Genomic DNA, 17937 nt, shown 5'->3' with positions numbered 1-17937 from the left:
TATTGTAATTACAATCTTTGGAAACAATTCACTATGTTTAAATTTCCTCCATCCTTACACTGTCACAGTGAGCATAGGATTGCCTTTCAGGTCTTTTACCATATGACAATCTGTAATTTTGAGGCTAGTTGCAAGCAAATTCTCAGTAACAATATTTATGCTTTGTGTCCAGCAATCTCCAAACTATAATTTGTGTAGAAAGTCACATTGGGGAAATCTTGCATAATAACATGCACAGTTTGATCAGCTGTAAAACTTTCTGCAATTTGCTAGTTAATAACTGTAAAAGTGTTCTGAATAATTAAACATTTTTATGGTAGCTTTAAAGTTGATTTTTGGGAAATGGAAATTCATATTTCAAATTATAAATCCAACTGGCTTTGAATGCACGTTTGAAATGACGAATACCTGTTTTTGGATGAGACTATGTACCAAATGTTAATCGACAAACTGGAATACCAGGAAGAAGTGATCATATCACTATTTTTATTTTATAAACTCACTTACAATGGTACTTATGCATGGGTTACACAATACTTGTACTTCCCTCACAGCATGCAATTTTAATAGTTGGCACACTAAAAGGAAACATCATGCACGTAATGATTGCAAAGCTCCTTTTTTGAATAGTAAGTTCCCAATATTGCTTATGTCACCTGAGTGTATTGACCATAAATAGAAAGCCCCTTTCTCTGGTTCTGGCAAACTGGATACAATTTAAATTGAGCTGCTTGCTCTCTCTCAACTCTATGCTATACCTATGTATGTATTGTGAAAGAATGATGTGACCTGTGATTCTAATATAGGACTATAACTCTGACTTTAGTGAAGTGTTTCAACCTTGCAATGTGTGCTGTCATCTTTAACCTCAAACTGCATGCTTGTATTGGTGACTAAGAATGCAATCCTATGACTACCTCATTCTGGTGCCATAAAAAAATTTATAATCAAGTGAATTTCAGGCAGTCATGCACTTGTGGTTTTTGAATTTTTTTATGTGAAATGTAATATATGCAATAAAAACAATTTTATTAAGTGTTCTGACTTTGTGGGATAAAGGTTGAATGCTTTAGACTTTTGCTGTGGTTCAAAATCTAATATAATTCAAAAGCCCCTCATGATTTGAGAGGAAATCAAAAACAACAAACTGGGACAATGCAAGATGTTTCTATGCTGTAGTGCCCCAAGGATGGTGGGGAAATGAGAATTCAGCTGTTTTGTATACCACCCTTTATCTGAGTATTTGTTGGGAAAATGAGCTATTTTACTAACTCCTGGGTGTTGCTGAATCTAGAAATGAAGCTTGGTTGTGAAATTTTTTAGGATGCCTTCAAGATGATAAATTCATTTCCTGATTCCATGGCAATTGAGGGGGAATTTCAAACTTGTTTTTCGGCTTCGAAATGGATAAACAAAAATGAAATTCCATATTTAAGTCACTTTTTTTTTTAAGGTTACACACTGCTAGCTGAAATGCATGGGAATGGTGGCAGCTAATGCATGGAGAATTTTGGTTGTTACTTAATCTTTACATGTTTTGATTTATTGTCATGTTTACCAAAGTATGGTGAAAAGGCTTTGTTTACAAGCAGTACAGGAAGATTATAGTCAGTAAGAACATGCAGATCACAGGTTGAAAAAGAACCTGTATAGAGTGACAAGCAGAAGGCTGGAAGGACATAACAAGTTAGGCAACATCAGGAGTGGAAAGTCAACATTTTGGGTGTAACCCTTCTCTGGGATTTAACACAAGATGTGCACAAAGCAAGATCAACATTTTGTTTGAGGCTGGCGAGTCCATTCATCAGTCCAACGGCAGGGAAGAAGCTACTCTTGAACTGCTGGTGTTCAAGCTTCTGTATCTCCTGCCTGTAGAAGAACACTTCAGGGGTGGGGTGAGTCTTTGATTTGGCAGCCTTGCTGCAGCAATAATGGACAAATGAGGCCCATGGCTGGAAGGTTGGCTACTGTGATATTCTGGGCTGTGCACTCTATCTTCTGTAGTTTCTTACAGTCCTGGGCAGAGCAGTTCCAAACCAGGCTGTTAAGCACCTGGCTAGTATGTTTCGTGGTGCATCTTTCTTTCAAAATTTGAGGGTTTTTTTGTGTAGTTGAATTTCCTAAGCTGTCTGAGGAAGAGGAGGCATTATTGTGCCCTCTTGACTGTCACATTGGAATTCCAGAACAGCTTATTGCCATTCCTCGGAACTTGGTACTACCAACCCCCACAACCTTCGTTCTGCTGATTTTGTAGATGCATTCTCACTTCTTCCTGAAGTCCAATATCAGTTTGTTTTGATGACATTGAGACAGGTTGTTAACATTGCACCACACCACCAAGCACACTTTCTCCTTTCGACTGCTCATTGCTGATGATACTTAGGACTGATAAACTCAAATTCGTAGATATTTTGGTTGGAATTTTGCTACTTAGTTACGGGTATTCAGGAAGGACAGTAATTGGCTGAGAATGCAAGGGGGGCCTTCAGTGTTGAGGGTTACTGTGGAGGAGGTACAGTTGTCAATCTTCACTGCTGTCTCAGCATCAGGAAGCCGAGGATACAGTTGTGCAGGGCAGAGCCAAGACCTAAATCTCAGTTTTGAGATCAGTCTGGACAGGACAGTGAAGAAGTTGTAAATTTTAGTGGTGCTGGAAAAGCAGCAACGGAAGAGCAGGAAAATTGACGTTTCGGGCAAAAGTCCTTCATCAGGAATGAAGGCTGGGAGTATCTGGAGTGGAGAGATTTGGGGGGGGTGGGGCTGGGGAGAAGGTAACTCCAGACCACAATAGGTGGGGATGAAGGTGATAGGACAGCAAGTCTGTTTCAGGACATAGTTGAAGAGCTTCAGGGCTGAGATGAAGACCTGTGGGTTGCAGTGAGAGACTCAGATTCTTGTAGAGAGAGGAGTACTTCAAGGTAGGCATCCTTGCAAGAGGATTCACAGTAAGGTTAAAATCAACTGGGGGGGGGAAAAAGTGAGGACTGCAGATGCTGGAAATCAGAGTCTAGATTAGTGGTGCTGGAAAAGCACAGCAGGTCAAGCTGTAGTCGATGTCAGACTCCTGCTCATAGGTATCCTTGCCCTGATGTTCCAGGGATGAGTGGAGGGTTGGGGAAATGGCATCTGCTATAGATCTGTTTTACATTGGTAGTCAAATTGTAGGGATTGAGTTAATACACATTTTTACAGTACTTAACATTACAAGTTAGTTTGCAGAATTAAGGTCTTGTTATATTCACAAGAACGTTAACTATTTTTCTTTCACCAGGTGAAGGCAGTGCTGGTAATTGTCAAACATTTCAGCTGTGGGTCTGGAGTATCTCATAGGCCAGTCAGGTAAGGACAGCAATTTCCTTCCCTGATAGACATCGATCTGGTTCTCGAATGTCTCCAACAATCAACAATAGATTCATCTTTAGACTCTTAATTCCAGGTGTTTTTATTGAATCCAAGTTCTACCATCTGCAGTTCTTCAAAACATTGTCTGGGTCTCTGCATTAACAGTCCAGCGATTGATACCGCTAAGCTTTTGCCTTCCCCCTTCTACTTTTGCTTTTACTTTTTCTGCCATTTAATGGAAACTTCTGAAGTTTGTGGATCATTGAATATAGCCTGGAAACTGAAGGTAGATGTGCCACTTGCAAGCCCAATAAATACTTGCAAACCTTGTGTATCCCTCTACTAGTAGTAGTTGCATTATGAATTTAAAACAACATTGACTTTGCTTTGTTGATTCAACTAAAACTTAGATCTGAGAACAACAGATGTTTGGATGAGAAAGCCCAATACAGCAATGAGTCTCTTGTGCCAACTGCGTTCATGTACTTTGGAATTTGGTTAGGTGTCATTCTTGTAATTTGAAGAGTTTTGGGCTTGGAGCAATTAATTTTAAAAAGCATCCCAACTTATTGATAAAGTTTTATATTAAGTCTGACATGGTATCATACAGGCAAAAGTGAGGACTGCAGATGCTGGAAACCAGAGTTTAGATCAGAGTGGTGCTGGAAAAGCACAGCAGGTGAGGCAGCATCCTGTTCCTATGGTATCATACAGCACTTTGTATGTAAATGGGGATTGCAATGTGAAGCATCAGAGCTTGTTAATGTTCTAACTAATTGGTTTGGATACTGGGAGCCAACTAATTTATTGACAGGCTGATTATTAGGCATAAAATGTCAACTTTTTTTGGGGGTGGGGAAAAGACCCTAAGGTACAAATTAACACCTTTATATACAAATAAAATATATATATCACTAAGTGGGATATGAATATTGATTCTTGTATAAGCATTAGTAACATGGAAAAATAAATTTCTCTTTATTCCTGGTTTGGTTTCTAGTGGTTTTGCAGCAGTAGGGTTTCACTTAATTGAAAATGTAAATTTTGTTCCTGTACCCTTTTTTCAGTATGAATTTGAATGCCTGAGTTGATGCTTTTGAGTTTGTAGCCCTGTATCCTGCACTGGGGGTTTCTAATTCAGTCATAGAACACTGCAATGTGGAAGCAGGCCATTCAGCCCCATGGAGTCCATACTCGGCATCCCACCCCCTCCGTATCCACTCTATCCCTGAAACCCTACATTTCGGATGGCTAATCCACATCCTTTGGATTGAGAGGAAACTGGAGCATCCTGAGACAACTCCAGCAGATGCTGGGAGAATGTGTGTGTGTGTGGAGTTTGCATAGTCACCCAAGGATGCATGGAATCAAACGTGGAGCTGAGAGGTGGCAGTGCTAACCACTGTGCCTCCCCATTTGTTCAATTATTTCCATTCTTAATTAGTTGCAATATAAATGCGCTGGGTGGAAATGCTTTATGTGCAGGCTTTTGGCTTCCATGCTTTCTGGATGGCTATTAATTGTTCAGGTTTCAAATGGAATATGGGAAGAAATTGAAGAAGTTTTCATCTATTTTCAATCCATGTACATTATGTTTTAAGTGGGATTAAAAAAAAAACCTGGCTTAATAAATCAGTTTTTAAAATCTAGTGTAAAATCTGTAATACATTTTGAATAGATAGCATGAAATATCATTTAAATATAACTGCTCTTCTATTTTTATTCCTCTTTATGCTGCAGAGCCTCTATCTCCTATTCAGATATGTGGTTGCACACGCAACAAGAAATAAAGGGGTATGAAGTGTAGTACCCCCCAAGATCAACAATGATCATACTAAACAGTGGAGCAAGCTCAACAGGCCATATGATCTACTTGAATTATTCTGTGAGCTGCTTTTTTTTTTTAAAAAAAAAAGACAAATCATGCTTGCAGATATGTGGAAGATTTCAGTAACTGATTCTTGTCCTATGCTGAGACTTTGCACTATACATGCGTCTGTCTAAAACTGCTGAATGAGGAGGTTTGCTATATCTTTGTATGCCATATTAGATGCATTTGGTTTAAACATCTGTCATGGAAAAGTGAACTTATTATGGACTTCATTTAGTATCAGTGTCAAGTAATCCTAAAATGGAGAATGTGATTATAGAAAGCACTTATCGTGAATTTGCTGTTCAGTTTGTGATTTAAGTCCAGTTACACAGCATTTTTTTTTCAACTTTTGGTTTGGAAATGATGCCTTTCAATATTAACTTTCGCAGTTTGTGCCAAATACGAGATGTATGTTGGAAGGACATAAATTGAGTTTGTGATCAGTTTGTAAAGTTTCATAGGAAACGATTCATTATAAATTCTTTACCAATCTTAAAGGGATAATTAAGTTCTCTTGATATTTCACTTGGGCCAAAACTCTACCAAAAACTTACTTGCACTACAAGTCCCAGACTTTGACATATACATTTTACTTGTCCCTTCAGTTTAAGACCATCTCAATCTTGCAACACCATTTCTAGCATGCAACTATACTAACCCTTAGTGTTTATTAAATACTACACCTCTGATAACCAAGATGTGGTGATGCTTCTAGCAACAAGAACAGATTTGAGCTGCTGAAATCCAAATTGTGTAATGTCCTTGAAGCTTTGTTTTGAAGCACAAAATGGGACAAGTATAATATGGTTGGTTGTCTTCAGTAGAAGGGTGGTAATATATATTTAAAGCAGATTTGCTACCATCTTAAATTAATTTAACATTCAAATTTTTCTTGACAATGAATTGAGTGACTTGTAAGTTTAGAATTACTTTGAAAGGTTGATGTTTCTAAACTACTCAGAGTTCCATAGTGCACTCTAGGTGCAAAGGATTTATATCAATAACAATGGCATGTGTACTCTGTAATTTTCAACTTTTTTTTGTCATTCCTTTTACAGGTGAAGGTTTCAACAGCCTTTTTTGTGATCTCAAATGTTGCAATACTGCCTTGGCACCCTTCATGAACTTAAGTTCATCAGGAACTCACTGTCTAACTCTGAATTTGCACCATCTCATTTGTGTATAATATTGTACTCTGACTTTGAATTTCCAATTTCTGAATGCTTCTATTTTAATGTTATCCTCACATGCAGTTCCCCTAAGTGGCCTTACTCTTTGCCATCTATGTAACTTTCCCAATCTTAGAACTCTCCATGCCTTTTGGTCCTACTTTGACTCTGACTCTGATTACAATCCAATGAAGCAGCAGTGTTGGATGATTACAAGGAGATCTTTTGAATAGAGTTTCACAGCATGAAATCAGGGACGCTTTGGTACAAATGGTCCACGCTGACCATATTCCTAAACTGAACTAGTCCCACCTGCCTGCGCTTGGACCATAACCCTCAACTTTTTCCTACTAGTGAACCTATCTAAATGTCTCAACATTGTAACTCTACCTATATCCATCATTTTCTCTGGCATCTACTCCACACCATTTGTTTTTAAAATAAAAACAAAGTCCCTCCTGTAGTTAAATTTTTCTCTCCCCTTAATATAACCCTAATTTTGAACAACTCCACCCTAGGAAAAGACACTTGTTGTTCATCTTATTGATGCCTCTCATAATTTTTGAAACTTGTTTCCTCCAGTCAAAAGTCCCAGCCTTTCTAGTGTTTTTTTTTTCCTTTTGGTTGTTGAAACTCAAACCCTCCATTCCTGGCAACATCTTGGTAAACTTTTCTGAATCCTCTCCAGTTTAATAATATCCTTTCCTATAACGGGGCAACCAGAACTGCACACAGAACTTCAAAGTTCCAGACAACATGATGTTCAAACTCCTAAATCGAAGGTCTGTGTAAAGAGGGCAAGTGTGCTAAATAGTCTTATGCACCACAAGTAGATGGGGTGGTTATTTCAAAGAATTAGGTACCTGAACCCCTAGATGTGTTCTACAACCCTACCCAGGGCCCTACATTAACTGTACAAACCCTGAACTTGTTTGTATTACCAAATTGAATACCCTTTATTCATCCAAATTGAATTTCATCTGCCAGTCAGCCTATAGACCCAATTGATCAAGATCTCCTTGTAATCATAGCCATCACTGTTCACTATACCACCAATTTTGGTGTCATATGCAAACTTATTGACCATGCATTGTAAGTTATTTGGATGAGAATATACATAAATGACAAGTCAACCCAGTACCAATCCCTATGGAACACCACTAGTCACCAGCCTCCAGTATGAAAAACAACCCTCCACAGTTACCCTCTGTCTCCTACTGTAAAGCCAATTTTGGATCCAATTGGCAAGATGCATCTGAATCCCATGTGACATACTTTATTAGTCTAACATGCAGAACTGGTCAAAGGCTTTACTAAAGTCCAAGTAAACAATGTCCACTGCTCTGCCCTCCATTATTTTTGGTACTTCCTGGAAAAAAAACTCCAGGTTAGTAAGGCACGATTTCCCCCTCACATAACCATGCTGACTATTCTTAATCAATCTTTGCCTCTCCGAATGCATTTAAATCCCATTTTTTGAGAATCTCTTCCAACAACTGATCTACCATCAATGTCAGACTCCCAGGTCTATCATTTTTAGGTTTCTCCTTACAGCCTTTCTTAAACAATGGCACAATGTTACCTACCCACCAGTACTTCCCTCGTATAAGACAATACAGATATTTTTGTGGGCTCGGCAAGTTCCCCTCTCGCTTTCCACAATGTCCTGGGATTCACTGGATTAGGTCCTGGGGAGTTATCAACCTTCATATTTTCAAAGACCTCCTGCACTTCCTCTTCTGTAATGTGAACTATTTTCAAAACTTCAATATTTAGTTCCCTGAGTTTTGGAGCCTCCATTTGTCTCAAATTTGCAAAATGTTCATTTTCCAATTTCCTGAGGTTCAATACAGAAACCCCATTGATCTTTGAAGGGTTCTAATCTCTCCAGTTGATCTCTAGCTCTCAGGGGAATCCAAAAAGATTCTATATCTGCCAAGGCTATCTCTCATCCAGTCTTTGCCTTCCTGATTTCCTTCTTAAGAATGCCCCTACATCCTTCATACTCTCCGACAGATTCAGTTGATCCCAGTTGTCAATATCTAATAAAAGATTATTTTCTTTAAACTTCTTGACTACAACCTCAACATCTCCATTCATCCACTGTTCCCTAATCTTACTAGCCTTGCCTTTCACTCTAACATAACATTGATTGTGAACTCTCATTATCACACTTTTTTGAAGGCTTACCACTTGTCAGTCATCTCTTTATCTGCAAACGGTCTACTCCAAACAACTTTTGAAAGTTCTTGTTTCATACCCTTAAGACTTCCATAATAGGTACATTTTATCCTTCTTTTCATAACTTTTAAAACTAACAGTACGATGTTTGATTTATGTAGAGTCTTTAAAGTGGTAGCAAAGTAATTAACAAATTGTCAGTACATTAGAAATAAAAATACAATGCTAGGAAAATCCAAGGTTGGGAAGCATCTGTGGAGGAAACAAAGTTCACTTTTCACTTTTTCTTTCCCCTTTGCGAATAGTTCCTGACTGAAACTTTTCCAGCATTCTTACTTCAGATCCATCACCTAGCATTTTACTTTTTGTCAGAATATCAACCCTGTAATTTAAACCAGCAGTAATTTTGGAAACATTGGCAAAAATTTGAAAATAGAATAGTTCCTATATATGGGGTAAAGATTTTCAGCTGCCCTACCCAGATCTCAACTATACCCTGTGACAAACGATCATTGGTTTCATGCAGTCCCGTAAGGCAGAGCGCTATTTTGTGGCCAAAGCCTAGTTCCCTAGCTGATTCAATAATTTTTTAATAAATATTTATTAGCAAATTTTTTAACTTTACAAACATATAAAATTATTGAAAAATACAATCAACAAATCTGTATAATAGAGAAAAAATACACAAATTACAGTACTACTGTCTACTAACCTACCCTATAATATACAATAAACCCTAACACTGCAAAGCAACAACAATAAGTAAGGAAATAACTAATAGATTTTTTTAAAAAGCAAAAGAGAAAATACAGATACAAAACAGCTATGCTCAGCACAAAGCTCCTAAACAAAAGAACGGGAGCATTGTGTATGTACCCGTATTAACTCAGGAGTCCCACCTCCAGGACCCAGGGCTCAACAAACCTAACCAACCTGGTTAAACAAACTCCCTAGTTAAGATAGCCGACAACTCTATATCCAAATAACTCAAGTAGGGCTGCCATGTCTTATAAAAATGGTCTGTTGTGTGGTGCACTGTGTTTGTCAAAGAAAATCCAACGGAATATGCTCCATAATTAATTTCCGCCACCCCAGCAAGCTTGGCGGGTTCTCAGACACACAGTTCATCAGAATTTTCTTCCGTGCACAGTATGCAAGAATATTAGATGGTAAATTCGGTGACCCACTAATTTTTAATAAGATGAGCAGATGCCCACGTGGAATAAGGGAATCAAAGACTAATGGGATAATGCAGGAAAGTGGATTTGAGCATTATCAGATCAGCCATGATCTCATTGAATTGTTGAGCAGACTTTATAGGTCAAATAGCTGCCTTCTGCTTCTACTACTTACAGTAGGTTCACTGCATTTTTGAGTAAGTTATAGAAAGGATTCTGGGTAATCCAAGATGGAGGACGGGAAAAAATTCTGGCTGTAACAGCTGCTCCTTATTTGAGGTATTTTAGGTGTCGGAGGTGATTTCCTCGACTTCCAGGAGCAGCAATTACTGTTTTATATGCTGTAGCATTGTTTTGGAACTTGAGAAAAAAAGTCAAAACAACAGCAATTTTAAAAGGGAGAAGAACAAACAAAGGAAGCACATGGCAAGGTCAGTGCAGGAGAGAGAAAGAAACTGACACCACAATGAACCAATACAGTTACTGCCTTTGCTATTTGAATTCATGTATCGCTGGACATAGGAGTGCGTCTGGGAAAATTAACTAACAGTGAAATTCACAACTGACCTTGGAGGAACTGTTTGGGCAAAGTCACAGCACAGAAACAGATAAGTGAATTGTTTTAAGTATGGCTACAGAAAGTCTGCAGTAGTGAGTAGAGCGGGTTCATTTTTGATTATTTTTTTTTGCGTTGTATCTCTTGATTAAACTTAAAATATAAGCCGTAACTATTAATTTAACCTGGGGCAGTGTTTTGTGGAGGAATAAGACTGTGTTATTTTCTGGGTCTGCAGATTGTGAAGGAGCAAAAATGGCCTTTACAGGAGTGATATGCGCTTCGTGCCACATGTGGGAGTTTAAAGAGAGTTTAAGGGTTACTGTGGATTAAATCTGCAATAAATACTGTTGGTTGCGAATCCTATCAGATTGAATGGATCGGTTGGAGAGAGAGTTAGAGGCAGTGAGGAATTTGCAACAGCATGTGATGGATGGCAGTTATAGGAAGGGGGGGAAAGTCTCAGATACAGTCACATAGATGGGTTAACTTCAGGAAAGGTAAGAGGTAGGCAAGTAGTGCAGCAGTCTTCTGTGGCTATCCCCATTTCAAACAAGTATGCTGTTTTGGAAAATGTAGGGGGTGATTTGAGTCACAGGGAAACATAGCATGAACAGCCAAGTTTCTGGTATTCAGACTGGCTCTAATGCAATGAGGGGTACGTTGGGTTCCAAGAGATCAATTGTGTAAGGGACTCTCTAGTCCAAAGTACAGACAGACGTTTCTGTGGCCAGCAGTAAAAAATCAGAATGGTGTATTGCTTCCCTGGTGTCAGGATCAAGAGAGGGTGCAGAATGTTCTCAAGGGGAAGAGGGGCCAGGAGAGGTCATTGTCCACATTGGAACCAACAACATAGGAAGGGAAAAGGTTGAGATTCTGAAGGGAGGTTACAGAAAGTTGGGCAGGAATTTAAAAAGGAGATCCTCAAGAGTAGTAATATCTGGATTATTCCTGGTACTACGAGCTAGTGAGGACAGGAATTGGAGGATAGAGCAGGTGAATGTATGGCTGAGGAGCTGGTGTATGGGAGAAAGATTTACATTTTTGGATCAGTGGAATCTCTTTTGGGGTAGAAGTGACCTGCTCTTAGGAAACAAGGCAGGGCAGGTGACTGAGCTGTCAGTGGGGGAGCACTTTGGGGCTAACGACCATAAATCTATTAGATTTAAAATAGTGATGGAATAGGATAGACCACATCTAAAAGTTGAAGTTCTAAATTGCAGAAGGGCCAATTTTGACGGTATTAGGCAAGAACATTCAAAAGGTAATTGGGGGCAGGTAAAGGGATAGCTGGGAAATGGGAGGCCTTCAGAAATGAGAAAACGAGAATCCAGAGAAAGAATATTCCTGTTAGGATGAAAGCAAATGCTGGTAGGTATAGGGAATGCTGATGACTGAAGAAATTGAGGGTTTGGTTAAGAAAAAGGAAGCATATGTCAGGTATAGACAGGATAGATCGAGTGAATCCTTAGAGTATAAAGGCAGTAGGAGTATACTTAAGAGGGAAAACAGGAGGGCAGAAAGTGGACATGAGATAGCTTTGGCAAATAGAATTAAGGAAGTACTGGATGTCTTGAAATGGGTAAAGGTGGATAAATCCCCAGGACCTGAGCAGATGTACTCTAGAACTCTGGGAAGCTAGAGAAGTGTGGGCCTCTTGCTGAGATATTTGTCTCGTCGATAGTCACAGGTGAGGTGACAGAAGACTGAACGTTGGCTAACATGGTGCCACTGTTTAAGAAGAGTGGTAAGGACAAGCCAGGGAATTATTGACCAGTGAGCCTGACGTCAGTGGTGGGCAAATTGTTGGAGGGAATCCTGAGGGACAGGATATACATGTATTTGGAAGGGAAAGGACTCATTAGGGATAGTCAACATGGCTTTGTGCGTGGAAAATCATGTCTCACAAACTTGATTGAGTTTTTTGAAGAAGTAACGAAGAGGATCGATGAGGGCAGAGCAGTAGATGTGATATATGTGGACTTGAGTAAGGCGTTCGACAACGTTCCCCATGGGAGACTGGTGAGCAAGGTTAGATCTCACGGAATACAGGGAGAACTAGTCATTTGGATACAGAACTGGTTCAAAGGTACAAGACAGGTTGGTGGTGGAGGGTTGTTTTTCAGACTGGAGGCCTATGACCAATGGAATGCCACAAGGATCTGTGCTGGGTCCACTACTTTTTGTCATTTACATAAATGATTTGGATGTAAGCATAAGAGGTACAGTTAATAAGTTTGCAGATGACACCAAAATTGAAGGTGATTACAACAGGATCTTGACCAGATGGGCCAATGGGCTGAGAAGTGGCAGATGGAGTTTAATTCAGAAAAATGCGAGGTGCTGCATTTTGGGAAAGCAAATCTTAGCAGGACCAATGTACTTAATGGTAAGGTCCTAGGGAGTGTTGCTGAAGAAAGAGACCTTGGAGTGCAGGTTCATAGCTAGGGAGAGGCTGAACAGGCTGGGGCTGTTTTCCCTGGAGCATCGGAGGTTGAGGGGTGACCTTATAGAGGTTTACAAAATCATGAGGGGCATGGATAGGATAAATAGACAAAGTCTTTTCCCTGGGATCGGGGATAGGTTTAGGGTGAGAGGGGAAAGATATAAAAGGGACCTAAAGGGGCAACTTTTTCACACAGAGGGTGGTACATATATGGAATAAGCTGCCAGAGGAAGTGGTGGAGGCTGGTACAATTGCAACATTTAAAAGGCATTTGGATGGGTATATGAATAGGAAGGTTTGGAGGGATGTGAGCCCGGTGCTGGCAGGTGGGACTAGATTGGGTTGGGATATCTGGTTGGCATGGACGGTTTGGACCAAAGGGTCTATTTCCATGCTGTACATCTCTATGACTATTAACTTTATCCTGTGTACCACTTCTGTTTCCTCCTGATAGCCTTTGAACTGTTGCATTCTGTTTCTCATTGCATTTAGGAAAAGGATTTTGCCAGGATCCTAAACCAAATCTCTATCCCAATGACCAGTCTTTTAAAAGACAAGCCTTGCGTTTTAATAGTGCTTTCCACTGTCAGTCAATGCAATACTTCATTAGCTGATAGCCACTGTTATAATTTAGGATACGTGACACTTAATATGCACACAATGGCAAAGTGACTGGAATTATCTTGTGATGTTGATTTTGAAGGATAAATATTGGATGGGGTCTGTTGGAAATACCCCTGTTGTACTTACCATTATTTCAAAGGGGTTTTTATTTCCACAACAAATACAATACTACTGATGCTGGAAAACTGAAACAAAAACAGAAAATGCTGGAGAAGCGCAGGTAGAAGCATCTGTGGAGAAAGGATTAGAGGTTTTGAAACTGGTGTGATTCTTACTGCAGCACAAGGGGGCCTGGCCTTGACTTAATACAGGCAAGAGGACAGCATCCTTTGATATTCCTTCAGTATTGCATTACTTTTCCTGCCCTTTTTTTTTGTACTAGTTTCCTGAAGTGGGATTTCAATCTGCAGCCTTCCACTGGAAAAGGTGAGTGCTTGCCCTTTTAAGCCACAGCAAAACATTATTTCCCACAACATCACAATCATAAATATATAGTGCAGAAAGAAGCTATTCAGCTCATTTTCTGCACTGGCCCCTCAAGCAAACAACATTATTACCTTGGAAATATGATGCAGGTTGTTGATCTGGCCTGCTTGAACTTTCCTATGTTCAATACAGTAACACAAACAGACTTGAAAGTTATAGGTCATGAAAGAAGAGTCAGGAGCAAAGTGGGTCCAAAATCAGCTGAGTGATAGGACAGTAATGGTTACTGTATTTTTTTTTTCCAGGTGAATGAGGTTGTATTGGAGTTTCTTAGGGACTGGTATTGGGATCCTGGCTTTTCCTGATTATTTATAATCTAAAATGTTTGGTGTTCATGGAAGAATTTCAAAGTTTGCAGATGACACAATTTGGAATAATTTTCAAACTGAGGATAGTGCAGAACTCCAGAAGAACATAGACGAGTTAGTGGAGTAGGTAGGAGGTGACAGATGAAGTGTGAGATGCTGTAGAGGCAGATGAACGTGGATCTATATGCGCAGAGTCATAGAGCTGTACAGTATGGGAACAGACCCTCAGATGCCTTTTAAATGTTGTAATTGTACCAGCATCTACCACTTCATCTGGCAACTCTTTCCATACACGCACCACCGTCTGTATGAAAAAGTTGCCCCTTAGGTCCCCCCCACCCAGGGAAAAGACCTTGGTTATTCACCCTATCCATGCCCTTCATGATTTTCTAAACTTCCTTTAAGGTCAGCCAACAGCCCCTGATGCTCCAGAGAAAATAACCCCAGCCTATTCAGTCTCTCCCTGTGGCTCAAACCCTCCAACCCGAGAAACATCCTTGTAAATCTTTTCTGAACCCTTTCAAGTTTCACAACATTCATCCTATATCAGGGAGATCAGAATTGCACGCAGTATTCCAAAAGTGGCCTTACCAATGTCCTGTTCAGCTGTAAAATGACCTCCCAACTCCTATACTGAATACACTAACAGCTAATGGCAAGCATACCAAATGCTGCTTTCACTATCCTATTTACCTGCACTCCAAGGTCTTTGTTCAGCAACGCTCCCCAGTACCTTACTATTAAGGTGTAGGTCCTCCTTGATTTGCTTTTCCAAATTGTAGCATTTAAATCAAACTCCGTTCATTTGGCACTCCTTGGCCCGTATGACCAAGATCCTGCAATACTTTGTCCCAATTTAGTGTCATCTGCAAACTTATTAACCATACCTCCTATGTTCACATACAAATCATTTATAATGACAAAAAGCAATGGGCCTCTGTGCGTGCCTAGTTCTTCAAAAAACTCAATCAAGTTACTGAGACATGATTTCCCACACACAAAGCCATATTGACTATCCCCACTCAGTTTCTGCCTTTCCAAATACATGGAAATCCTGTCTCAGGATTCTTTCCAATAACTTGCCCACCACCAATATCAGGCTCACTGGTTTATAGTTCTGTGGATTTTCCTAACTACCTTATCATGAAAAGTGGCAGGATAATTAGTGATATTTCAAGCAGTAAACAAAGCTTGGCTTTATTCTTGCGTTCTATACCACTTATTAAGAAGGTGACACACTTGTTAGACCTTGGCCAGTGTTGTGTATGGTTCTGAACACCACATTATAGGAAGGATATGAACTTATTGGAAAGGTTTACAAGAATTATTCTAGGGATGAGAACTTCAACTGAAGTTAGATTGAAACAGTTAAGACTGTTCTCTGTGCAGAGAAGAACACTAAAAGGAGATCTGATGAAGGTTTCAAAAAAATTAGCTGGCTGCATACAGAGCGAGGAAACTGCTCCTTGTAAAATGAACAAGGGGACAGATTTGAAGTGATATGCAAAAGCAGCAAAGACGATAGGGAAAATAAAGTCTTTACCTAACAAGTAGTTAGGGTATGGAATGCACTGTCCAAACGTATGGTACAAGTGGGTTAGGTTGACCAAGTTAAAAATTACACAAACCAGGTTATAGTCCAACAGGTTTATTTGGAAATACTAGCTTTCGGAGCACTGTTCCTTCATAAGGTAGCTCTGAAGCAGGTTCCTAAGACATAAAATATCTAGGAAAAGTTCATAGTGCAACTGAAATGATCTATTGAACAAACACAGTTTGCTGTTAAGTCTTTTATCTTTTAGAAAAGCTTTCAGTTCATTAATGTGTAAGTCCAGAACTTCATAAGAAGTAACTTAAAAGTTCTGAGATTTTTTATATAAAAGTCACTTTTTCACATTGTAGCAGGAGGTAAAAGGGCAGGACTATGCCTGGTAGGGGGTGCACTGTGGGCAAGTCAATTTCTATACTATAGGTAATCTAATCCAATTGGATTGTGTACTGTTGCCTTATTGTGCCAGGGACAGTGGTTCGATTCCAACCTGGGCTGACTGTGTTGAGTTTGCACATTCTCCCCATGTCTGTGTGGGTTTTCTCCAGGTGCTTTGGTTTCTTCCCACAGTCCAAAGATGTGCACGTTACGTGAACTGACCATGCTAAATTACTCATGGTGTTCAGGGATGTGTAGTCTCGGCGCATTAGTCAGGGGTAAATGTAGGGAAATGGATTTGGGTGGGACACTCTTTGGAGGGTCGGTGTGGACTTCCACCTCGTAGGGGTTCGATGATGTTGGTTTTGAAGGGCTGCTGTGGGCACGATGGGCAGAATGGCCTTATCCTGCGCAGTTAGACTTCTGCGATTCTGCATCAAGATGGCGGTGGCAGGTTTTGCCGCCAAATTTCGGCGGGGCTACCGCGCAATGTGAGGGGAAAAAAATCACAAACGTTATTATAAAATGTACCTCTGCGTGGAGAGACTGTATCTTTGTGAAGCTCAATCCAACAACTTGCAAAACTATTTTTTTTATAATTACGAAGCGGCATAATTCGGGAGGGGGGGCATGGCGAATCTGTCGCCGCGAAATCGCAGGCTCGCCCAATTTGAATAAATCACCGTATTATTTCCCCAAGAAAAACAAGGCACGCGGCACTGGCATAATCCTCCCTGCCTGCAGTTTAAAAAAAAACTTGCCAGGATGCTCCTCCCGGTTTTCGTGGACTCCTTTGGCACGTTTCCCCTTCGAATCTACCGAAGCGAAACGTCGCCGTTCGCTGGCGCGCAGGAGCTGCAACCGAACGTGTTTGTTCGCCCCGCCCCTACCATCAACGGCTGCTGATGGGCAGGCGTCCCGGCCAATCGGAGAGCGGGTTGATTTTCAAACGGGCCAACGGCGGTGAGGTTGGTGGCGCACCGTCCAATGGGCATGAGGTGAAGGGGCGGGATTATGTCTGGTAGGGGGCGCACAGCGAGTTAGGTCGCCCTGGAAGTATTTTGCTCTTTTATCTCCTAGTTGTCCATTTACTGAGGGAATTCAGTCACATTTACTCCCTGTCTTTAAATACAGATCTATTTCAAACAACAAATAATAACAACAACCGGTTCAGGCGCTGGGCTCTTTTTTTTAAGAAAAATCGGAATTTTATTTCCACTCGTTCTCGTTTTCTTTAAATTGAAAAAAAATAAATATATAAATACATTAAAAGAAAAGGGGGAGGGGGTTTGTAATTGGTCGCCCGCCCGTGCGCTGAAGCCTGAGGCCTGCGGATTTTTTTCTTTAAAAAAGAAAGTATTTTTACGACTGAAGAGAAAACGGGAGAGAAATATATTCTCTGGTTTTATTCTTCGAAAACCCTCTGGTTCCCGCCGAAGAGATGTCGAGACCTGTCAGGTTCGTATGTGCAGCATTTAAATTCATGGGGGAATTCAGTGCGACTCTGTCTTTTTTTTTCAAAGAAATCGCCCAGGAATTTATTTCTTAAAGTGGGTCCACGCTTCAAGGGCGACCCTCTACTCGTTTATTTGCTCTCGACTCCTTTCCCTCCCCCTTTATTTTTGTCCGTCTTTTGGAATAGTCTCCGTTTAAAAATGTGCACGCTTGTCTTTCCCTTGACCTTTTTTAGATATATTTTTATAACGTTCATTTTAATCCCTGGATTAAAACCATAAAGTGGCCTCCTTTCCCGTCTCTTCTGGCACCCCGCCCCCCTATCTTATTATAATGTACTACACCGTTTGTGCTCTCAGTGTAGCACAACAGCTGAATCTTGAAATCCGATT

At 40.2% G+C, this 17937-nt stretch overlaps 1 protein-coding gene and 1 long non-coding RNA gene across 2 annotated transcripts in view; both read left to right on the top strand.

Moving 5' to 3' along the window:
• Window positions 1–37: 37 nt before the first annotated feature.
• Window positions 38–7034, top strand: LOC122563097. The gene is made up of 3 exons (XR_006315481.1): window positions 38–1895; window positions 3272–3339; window positions 5083–7034. It is a non-coding gene; the product is annotated as an uncharacterized LOC122563097 (long non-coding RNA).
• Window positions 7035–17116: 10082 nt separating this feature from the next.
• Window positions 17117–17937, top strand: part of nucks1a (nuclear casein kinase and cyclin-dependent kinase substrate 1a) — a 43594-nt gene continuing 42773 nt past the window's right edge. The window contains exon 1 of the mRNA XM_043716515.1: window positions 17117–17548. Within this exon, the coding sequence (XP_043572450.1) occupies window positions 17532–17548 (17 nt within the window). The 5' untranslated portion in view covers window positions 17117–17531. The remainder of the gene's footprint in view (window positions 17549–17937) is intronic.

Source organism: Chiloscyllium plagiosum, chromosome 26 (genome assembly GCF_004010195.1).
Source record: "Chiloscyllium plagiosum isolate BGI_BamShark_2017 chromosome 26, ASM401019v2, whole genome shotgun sequence".
Taxonomy (NCBI): Eukaryota; Metazoa; Chordata; class Chondrichthyes; order Orectolobiformes; family Hemiscylliidae; genus Chiloscyllium; species Chiloscyllium plagiosum.
This window is presented reverse-complemented; position numbering and strand designations above follow the sequence as displayed.